This window comes from Gekko japonicus, unplaced genomic scaffold, assembly GCF_001447785.1.
Source record: "Gekko japonicus isolate JY-2015 unplaced genomic scaffold, Gekko_japonicus_V1.1 scaffold947, whole genome shotgun sequence".
NCBI lineage: Eukaryota > Metazoa > Chordata > Lepidosauria > Squamata > Gekkonidae > Gekko > Gekko japonicus.
This window is the reverse complement of record NW_015159742.1, coordinates 170004-180292: the sequence shown is the minus strand read 5'-3', so window position 1 is coordinate 180292 and position 10289 is coordinate 170004. Positions and strand designations below refer to the sequence as shown.

The 10289-nt window shown below is 43.8% G+C and overlaps 1 protein-coding gene across 1 annotated transcript in view; it reads left to right on the top strand.

Moving 5' to 3' along the window:
* Nucleotides 1–1648: 1648 nt before the first annotated feature.
* The window catches only part of STAT2 (signal transducer and activator of transcription 2), a 54512-nt gene continuing 45871 nt past the window's right edge, over nt 1649–10289 (top strand). Inside the window, exons 1-2 of the mRNA XM_015429701.1 lie at nt 1649–1681; nt 9937–10137. Coding sequence (XP_015285187.1) covers nt 10007–10137 — 131 coding nt within the window. The 5' untranslated portion in view covers nt 1649–1681; nt 9937–10006. The remainder of the gene's footprint in view (nt 1682–9936; nt 10138–10289) is intronic.

Genomic DNA, 10289 nt, shown 5'->3' with positions numbered 1-10289 from the left:
CAGACTGGGAAATTCCTGGAGATTTGGGGGTGGAGCCTGGGGGGGTTGGGGCTCTGCAGGGTATAATGCCATAGCATTGAAAGTAGCCATTTTCTCCATGGGAACTGATCTCTGTTGCCCGGAAACCAACTGTAATTCTGGGAAACTTCCAGGGCCCACATGGAGGTTGACAACCCTGCCACATATTCTGAAGTGTTTAGTATGGCCTGGTCTACACATGCAGCAGAATCAGGTGGCAGAATGGACTGTACAACATCAAACTGTCTACAGGTGAAGGTAGGGTTGCCAGCTGTGGGTTGGAAAATACCTGCAGACTATGGGGGTGGGTCCGGGAGAGGGCGGGGTTTGGGGAGGGGAGGGGCCTCAGCATGGTACGATGCCATAGAGTCCACCCTTCAAAGCAGCCATTTTCTCCAGGGGAGCTGATCTGTCAGCTGGAGATCAGTTGTAAAAGTTGGGCGATCTCCAGGCCCCACCTGGAGGGTGGCAATCCTAAGTGAAGGTAACATTGTTCAAAGTTCCCCTACATTAATAATCTATCACTGGAAGACTAGGACCGCATGATGAAGAGCTACGCTAGAGTGTCCCCTTTATAGTCTAACTTTTAATTTCGAGGAAGTTTATACATGGAAGGGCATTAGGCATGTGCTTCTTCGCCACCTACAGTTTGATGTGGTGCAGCTCGTTCTACCACTTTAGATTTCTCCAGCGAATTCTGCTACGCGTGAATTAAGAAACCGCTCCGTTATCCATTGGCGTAACGTGTTCCTTTAAAGCCTCTGGAACTAAATAGATAAGCCTAAATTCTCAGCCAATCGCATTTCCCCCTCCTCCAAGACGCGACAAAGCCCCGCCTCTATAGCTGACATCATTCCTGGGAAATCGAAATAGTCTGCGGGTGGAACAGGCTCTTCCTTCTAATGGTCGCTACTCCGTCCGTTGCTGAACGCAGCTCAAGACTTTTCGTCCAATCAAGCGAGGAGTGGGCGGAGTAATGACTAATTTGTGGGCGGAGTGATCTCAGGAATAGCAACTGGAAGTGGGGGGGGGAGCGCGTCGGATCTTGCTGGGCAGCAGTGTTTGCAGCGGTAGGAAATTAATGGGTGTTCGGTTGGGGCAGCACGGAGGATGGTGGGACAGGCATCTAATGAGCAGGGGTGGGAAAGTGGTAGTTTCTGGACAGTTTCAGAGAGAGGAGACTTACAGCTGGGGTGGTGGATCTATCCAGTTACTGTAGATTCCATTGGTTGCACGGAGGTAGTTGGCATAGGGAGGAGTTGAAACTGAGGAGGGTGGTGGTCAGAGCGCCTAGTGGCTTTGAGAAGTTGGTATTGCGTTGAGTAGGGGGTTGGACTAGATGGCCTGTATGACCCTTTCCAAGTCTGTGATTCTAGTAACGGGTTCAAGAACTTAGATTTTCAGGTACCGTATTAGAAAGATGTCAACATCACTTGCAGCTTTTTCCAGGACAGATATTAGACTGCACAGTATTCTATTTTATTAGCAAAATGTCTTCTGGAACTTTGTCTGGTCAAGATTAATATATGTACTCAGGGGTCATTTCCTGCAGGAGCGCACAGGAGCGGAGCCCCAGCAGTAAAGAGCCCAGGGGGGGTGGGCACATGCAACAAGCCCCACCCCCTGCTCCCAGCAGCCCTCAGTCAGAGCAAGAAGCAGCCAGGTAAGTTGCAGAGCTCCCCCCAGCCCGCAGTCCGAAACAGTTTAGTGGCACTTTTAAGACCAATTTTATTCAGGTACAAGCTCTCCCTCCTCTGTGAGGGCAGATCTGCACGTGTCCCCCCCCCCCCAATAGCTAGCAACCCAAAACAGTCCAGTGGAGCCTGAGCGGTGGGTGTTGCCTTCTGACACATGTCCAGTGATGTCAGGGAGTGTGGTGTATGCAAATAAGTTATGCTAATGAGTTATACTAATGAGTTCCTGTACCTCTTTTCTTCGAAATGACCCCTGTATGTACTGAGGAAAACAGATTACTCTACAATGCATGTATGCCTTATTTTGCCTTATAAAGCCAGTATTTGCAATGGGTTCTCAATCTTAAAAAAAAAAAAAAGACAGCTAACATTTCTGTGTTTGAAGGTGCGTGTCTGTTTTTTATTTATTTATTGGTGCCTTTGTGAGTCACTGCTCTGGGTGTGCCCTTTTATCTAATGAAAGATAGACCACGACAACAATCCTATAGAAGTCCAATGTACTGTCTCCTCCAGAGAATGCATCTCTCTATTGGGAGTAACTGACAGCACAAGCCAGTTGGTTTAGATGGGCCTGGAGTAATTTTTCCTAAAATTGCACTGTGAATGAGCAGGTAGTATCTGATGTTAAAGCACAGCAAAAGTTCCTTGCTTGCACTTGAGCCAAACTGAAAGTAGACAAGGCCAGAGCAGTGATTCATGCAGAGACATGATACCCAAAGTTCTCCCAGAAGTCTGTGGTAGTCTAATTTGTTTTGACAGGCGCATAGTTGGGAGTTGCCACTTTAGATATTTAAAGATGTGGAACATATTTCTACGCATTCTTTGGTGTAAGGTATGCTTGTAAGCTTCCATTGCAGACTGGGGATTTGAACCTGGGTGTCCCAGAGCCTAGACCAGCACACTAATCATGATGACCCAATGCTGATCTAGTCTGTTGTGAGTTTTGCCCTGACCTATCCAGCCCAGGCAAGCCAGATCACGTCGGATCTCTGAAGCTAAGCAGGGCTGACTCTGGCTCGTACTTGGAAGGGAGACCTCCAAGGAATACCAGGGCTGGGATGCAGAGGCAGGGACGTCCACTTGGCCTCGGCCAGGGCTTTTTCTGCCCTGGCCCCAGCCTGGTGGAACATGCTCCCATTTGAGATCAGGGCCCTGCAGGACTTAATGCCATTCCTCAGGGCCTGTAAAACGGAGCTGCTCTGCCAGGCCTTTGGTTGAGGTGGCAGGCATCCAATAAAATCTCGCTTTCCCCCCTGTTGAGGTTTACCATTTTTAATGTGGCCCAGATTAAGAAGAAGGAAATGGCACTAGCTTGAAATCTATGCGTACAAATAGCGTTTTATACTGTTTTAATTGTTTTTATATTTAACAATGTATTGTAATTTTATGATGTCTTGATTTGTTCTGTGATCCGCCCTGAGCCCGCTTGCAGGGAGGGTAGAATATAAATTGAAACAAATAAATAAATAGTAAGCCACTTCTCTGAAATGCCCAAGCGCCACTAGGGGTCTGCAGAAGTCAAACAGAATGTATAGTCTGTTGTGAGTTTCTACATCTTTCATATACACGAAGTCTCTCGAAATCACCCTCTGAAAAATACCTGCTCCCTGCTCTCTTTTTATGGTGCCTTTTGTATACAATCCAGTATCTCTGAAAAGAATAGCTCAACCTTCTGAAAAAGGACATCTGACATTCAAAACCCAATACATAATATTTAGAATTTATATACAAATGTACTGTGAAGAAGAAGAGTTGGTTTTTATATCCCGATTTTCTGTACCTTAGGGAGTCTTAAAGCGGCTCACAAACCTTCCTTCCTCTCCCCACAACAGGCACCTTGTGAGGTAGGTGGCTCTGAGAGAGCTCTGAGAGAACTGTGACTGGCCCAGGGTCACCCAGCTGGCTTCACGTGGAAGAGTGGGAAATCACGCCCAGTTCTCCAGATAACAGTCTGCTGCTCTTAGCCACAACACCACACTGGGTCTCCGTGGCCAAAATAGTTTGATTTAAAAAAATAAAATCTCATTTTAACACTAATAGTTGTTTCACAGAATAATTTCTGATGTAATTTGTCTTAATGACATTTTTAGACTTTGCTTTTATTCCTACAGAAAGCTTATATGCCACTTGCTCTCGGGGTCTCATGAGGTTTAAAAGAAACAAAATCACAAAGATAGCAACAATACAACGACCATTGTAATCATAAATAAAAGCCAAGAGTCCACCAGCTGCATACGAATGGTATAAAGCAACATTACAACGACCTAAAGTGTTATCATAAAGCAGCCATCAGACTAGAAGTAATCTATAACAATAGCTTTAAAAAGATAGAACCTTTCAGTTGTGTTTAGTTTGACTTGGTACTAAAAGCAAGATAAGGTAGGTGACAGGGGAACCTCACATTTGAGGACATTCCGGAGGGGAGGTGCCACCACGGAAAAAGCCTTGTCTCTGGATGCTGCCTGCCATCTGCTGGCAAGGGCACACAGAGGGAGTGAGCAGAGGTGGAGGATCTTAAATGATGGGCTGGACAAGATGGGAGGAGGCCGTTCTTTAAGTACCTCAGTCCTCCCACGTGGTTATGGGCTTTAAAGATAAGAGCCAACATTTTAAATTTTGCCTGGAAACTAAAGATTTTCAGACCAAAGCTGCCAGTCTGGATCAGTGTTCTTTTAATCGTATCCTTTCTGCAAGTTGTATGTTGATAGAAATCTTGTTGTGTGAAGCATAATTCTAACAATTACTACTCCTGGGCCAGGGTGGTGATGTTTATTTCCCACACATTTTATTCTGGTAGATGATGGGTATTTCGTATTAAATTGTATTGTATTCAATTAATATCACTTATTCTTAGAGGTTAATTTTAAGGCAAGGAGTTGTTGCAAAGATGGTGTGTACTTATTCTGGCAATATTGTAAAACATTGTACTTATAATGGAAGGGAAGAATAAGCTTTGGATTCTGTGGCAAATACTTAAGCACTTGCTTCACTCTCACTGTGACTTCAGTGGGGCTGTCATTGGGACACCCAATTGATGTCCTTCTGGGGTATATTATACATATCTCAATAAATAAGAACCATTGTGAAAAAACTGTTGCATAAATTCTAAGTGCTCTTCTCCATGATCTGCCTTTAATTGAAAGACGAGATGCAAAAAGGTGAGAAAACACCTGACACTTGTAAAATAGCTGAATTTGTACCAATAAGAGAAGGTAGAAAGAAAGAGGAAAGCTTTATGTCAAGGTGGATTACAGTGGTAGACTTGGACCAGGGATCCTTGTTTAGTCAACAGGCATTTGCTGAAGTGGGTTCTAGTCCACATGGAATAAAACCTTGTTAGACTTCAATGTGCTGGAAGACTTCTGTTTTTTCCTGTAGCAAAGTAATGTGGAATTACTGCCATTCAGCCCTGAAGCTCACTCTACCCTGGACCACAGTTACACACTCTCAAACTAACCTGGCTTGTGAGGATGAAACAGGAGAATGGTGGATACCGTGTACACTGTCTTGAAGGAAGGGTGCAATAAAAATATAATGCATTTACATCACTCTAGGCCCCTTGGAGGAAGAATAGGATTAGAATAACTAAAACACTGATGGAATTAAACACAGTAATTACTACTGGCTTACAGACTCTCATAATAGACCACCAGGGAAGCAGGTACATTGGTACGCCTTTCACAGTAAAGATTTCTGTAAAAAAATATGGGGGGAAATATGTAAGGGTCTTTCTTTCAGCTGCCGTGAACCCAGCTGAGGGAAACACTGACATAATAGGAAAGCTCTAATTAACAAGCCACCCCAAGGGTTGCTTTATTAGAATATATTTGGTGGTTCACAAATTGTGGGGTAGGATCCAAAAGCAGGTTGTGAGTTCCTCACAGGTGGGTCATGAGGCCAGGAGAAGGAAATGGGATGAGCAGGAAAGGAATTTTGAAAGTACGCCTGATCTGTGAAATGGCTATGCAATGCAGCTTGTTGCTTAGTAATGTTATAAATTTGTAAGTAGTTAATGAAATATAAATTATAAACCTCTTCACTATTATCAGATATGTTTTATGTTGAGGAGGGGGAAGTAGTGTGAAATTTCTTTGTAAGGGGGTCCCAAAACTATACTAAGCTTAGAAATGGTTCCAAAAACTACATTAAATTTGTGTTTGGGTCCCACTTCAAAAATTTTGAGAACTACCCAAACAAAGTAATACTGGTACATTATAGAGTAATAGATTTTAAACACTAAGAGGTTCTTAAAGGCTGACCCCTCTCAAATACTAAACATTTGGGAGCCAGCTTGGTGTAGTAGTTAGACTAGGATCTGAGAGTCTCAGGTCCAAATCCTCATTCTGCCATGCAAACATGCTGGGTGGCCTTTGGCTAGCTACACACTCTAAGTCTCACTGAGAGTTGAGGATAGATAGACAGGGTTGTTGTGAGGATAGAATGGAGGGCAGAGGATACTGTAGGTCACTTTGTTCCTCATTGGGGAGAAAAGTGAGTTATAAACTATGTAAATAAATAAGTGGATTCTGATTTATCTGAGATATGGTTGCTTAGGACAGCAAGATGAGAATCTATATATTTTATGAAAAACTGTCCTTGACCGAAACCAAGCACGATGTTCCTAGTTAGGATCAGGCTACCTGTGAAAAATAACAGAGCATCCTGCACTCTGACCTTCTTATTCTTCTGTGGTGATTTTCACAAAATGGAAATTCTTTAGCAATACCATTTTGCTTGGATTACAGGAATAGATGTAGGTAATTAGCCCTACTGAGAATCTCTTTTCTGCTTGTACAAATCAATTGCTGCCTCCTTGGCAGTGATGCTTGGTTCTGTAAATACCCTTGATGTCTCTGGATTGTTTTGGTCTGATTCTGCTTGTCTCTTCTTGGTTTCACATCCCCCTTTGCCAGTTTCGTAATTTCCTGGAAACTGAAACAATATAAGCCAAGAAGAAATCTGTCATGCTTTCCAGGGCTGAGCTACAGTTTTGGGTTTCTTCTGTGTTTATTTTAGTCTTTTTTTTCTCCTTTTTTTGGTTTTTTTTGGTTTTTTTGCAAATTTAGCTGCCAGAATCGCTTTATTAAGCAGCAGAACAGTATGCTATGGAGGGGTTTAACCCTCCCCCCTGCCATTTTCTCTCTGGGAAAAAAATATTTTTAAACTACTTTTTCTCCTAATGGAGAAACCCAATAGGTACCCTTAGCTCCCCCCCCCCCCAAATGGGGGTAAACTCAGGTGGACTTTCCCAAAGGAAAACCAGCAGGGGGAAAGAGTTGCCTCCTCCTCACATGTTGTGTCCTTTTAGATAAAGCAATACTGCTAGCAAAACTTGTAAAAGATGAAAGTCATAATTGAGCCCCTCCTCATTTCCAATCATAGATCCAGTCCAAATTTTCAAAAGTGAATGCTCAGAACTGTCTGTGAAAAACAGCTATGTGTGCAATGAGTAGCACTCCAGAAATTTGTAGCCTGAGCAGGTGTTGTGCTGGTGTGCTAGTATTGCACATCTTGCTATTTTTCTTGGATACTGACCCAGTTTAAATGAAATGCTGACTGTATGCAAAGCCACACAATTATGATTTTCTTCTTATTTTTATCACACTTTTGTCCCTTGTGTCGCATACTGAGGAGCGCAATAAAGGCAGGGCTGAGGCAAAGCCTCTGGTGCTCGTGGCCCTGGGGGAGAGGAGAAATAGAGAGGCCTTTGCCTGAGTCCCAGCTCTTGTGGGAGGGGGTAGAAATCATTTGCTGGCCTCCCAACCCTTGTAATTGGCTGCGGATTACAGGGGTATAGGAGGCCAGGCAGAAGGAATATACCCGAGGGACTTAATCTCTCACAGGCCCCCTTATAGCTCTTCAAGGGTAGGGTAATTATTTTAAAAAATACAAACATGATTTTTTAAAAAATGGTTTACATTACAGCTCTGGTCAGTTTCTCTTTTAGTAATACAATGATTTCAAAAGCGATCTGAACTTTGTGCAGGCACTTGATTCCTTAAAATTGAATGTATGCCTCTTCTATGAAAGTTATGAAAGTTTGTTGGGTAGAGATATAGTACAGTATTCAGTGGGAACCAGGGAGTGGCAAGTCACCACAGATCACCCATTGATCTACCTGGATGACCTCTCATTCCTATTTTATGCCTAGGAACTACTGGCTAATTGTCCTCTGGTTATGGGAGCAATCCTACATATTCCGTGGGTCTTGCTCCCAGGAAACTGTTCTTATGTTTGAGGCCTGCTGATAGCAAACAATATGGATGTTTATCTTCCATGTCATGGAAAACAGTGACCTGACCAGTAACGTCCACCAGCCCTTCTAGTTAAAGTTACTTGTTTTTTTGTGTGATGACAGGGAGAAGGGGCAGGCTAAAACAGAAAGCAACACTGAAGAAAAGCAGAGAGCAACAGTGAGGAAGAAGAAGTACCTTGTGTAGTTGATTCTAACCAGTGCCCAACTCAAAATCTCATAATTGCTGCATGTCTTAAAAGAGACCCTGTTTGAGGTCATGGGCATTATTATTATCTAAAAATAAACAATGTATTATAATATTACTTTCTAAAATAGCAGAAATATTAATTTTTTAGGAAATATAGAGTGTATTTTCTGAGGCTGTATAAAGGTTCTATTTGAATGAATATGTGTCTTGGTTATAGTGACCAAAATATGCAGTTTTAATTAGGAAGTATATACATCAGTGGAACATTTTGATTTAAATCTTAATTAGTGATTCATGGTGTTTTTTCCTTGGTAGTTTAAGATGTTTTAGTTAGGTCAGTTGTACATCACCTCTCCACATACCCTGCTCAAGGTGGCTAACCAGAAGAAAAAGAAAAGGAGATGAATAAGGATTACGCCACAGGAGTTAAACCATGTAGATGTATATAAACACAGTCTTGTAGTGCAATCCAGCAGAACTGAACCCATCTAAGCCCATTGATTTTAGTTGACCAACAGTGCAATCCTAAATACACTTTCCTGGGATTAAGCCCCATTGAATAGCCCTGAGGAGGATTTTGAGTTGACTTGCTTAGGACTGCTGTCTTAGAAGGGTGTCGCTCTGCTTAGGACTGCACTGATAGGAACACAAAAGCAAGCCATAGAACACCGGTAGATGGGAAATGCAGGTCAGGATGATACAAATGAGAGAGTTGATTCATGATTTAAGCTAATTTAGTATGTCTGCTTGTGAATTTCATTGAGCTCAGTGGAATTTTAGCATCATTGCATTACTCTGTCACTTTTCCTCTTGGGAAGCTTGTTTAAGAAGCATGCTGGGTGACCTTGGGCCAGTCACATACGCTCAGCCTAACCTATCTTACAGGGTGATTGTGAGGATAAAAGGGGAGGGGAGAACAGTGTAAACTGTTTTGCGTCCCCATTGGGGAGAAAGGTGGGGGGTTAAATGAAGCAAAATAAATTAAAATTTACAGTCTTTCATATTAGAATGTATTTAAAAATTATGGGCATAATCTTTTCCAGCACAGGGATTCCCTTCTTCCTCAGCCAGACATAAGCTTGTTTTTTGTTTGTTGAAATCCTTTTAATACAAAACATACCTTTAACCAGGGGTCATTTCGTAGAAAAAGAGCTAGGGGAACTCATTAGCATAACTCATTAGCATATGCCACACCCCCTGACATCACCGGAAGTGTCATAAGGCCACACCCCCTGACATCACCGGAAATGTGTCATAAGGCCACACAACCTGCCCCCAACGGTCCCGGCCTTGCAGCTCCACTGCTGAGCCCCATGAGGGGCCCGGCGGTGGACCTGCAAGGCCGGCGGGAGTGCAAGGAAGCCCCGCGAAGGCTCTCCCTGGCCCCAGGCAGGCAGGGGTGGGGAGAGGCAGGGAGGAAGCAACTTACCCTCCCTCTTCTCCTGCCTCCTCCTGGCTGAATGAGGGCCGGAAGCGGGGCGGCCGGAAGCGGGGGGCGGGGCTTCGTCATGTGCCCTGCCCCCCATACCTCACCTGGGGGAACTGCGTTCCCCGCGTTCCCCCCCAAAATGACCTCTGCCTTTAACTATTTCAGTGTATCTGAGGAAGTGTGCATGTGCACAAAAGCTCATACCTTGAATAAAACTTTGTTGGTCTTAAAGGTTCCCCTGGGCTACTGCTTCAGACCAACACAGCTGCCCACCTAGATAGATGTTGAACTGGCATTGATGCATTCTCCGTGCACTTGGGACTTTCTAAACAGTCTCTCTGGTTTTCTGCAGAAGGGCCTGCTGCCATCTCCTGATATTCTGACTTTCTTCTGCACTGGGGAGTCCAGTATCATACCTCAACATGGCCCAGTGGCAACAGATACGGATGCTGGACAATATCCATCGGGAGCATGTGCACCGTCTCTACTCAGATGATTGCTTGCCAATGGAAGTGCGGGAATACCTAGCCTACTGGATTGAAGATCAGAACTGGTAATGCCACTTGGCCACTGTTGGAAAAACCAGTGAGGAGGAGAAAAATAACTTATTTCCTTTCCTTCCTGTGTGTCTTGTTCAGGGTTCACTTGCTCTTCATTGTTTGAGCAGATACAGGTAGAATCTATAAGCAGCAAACCCAGAGCCTG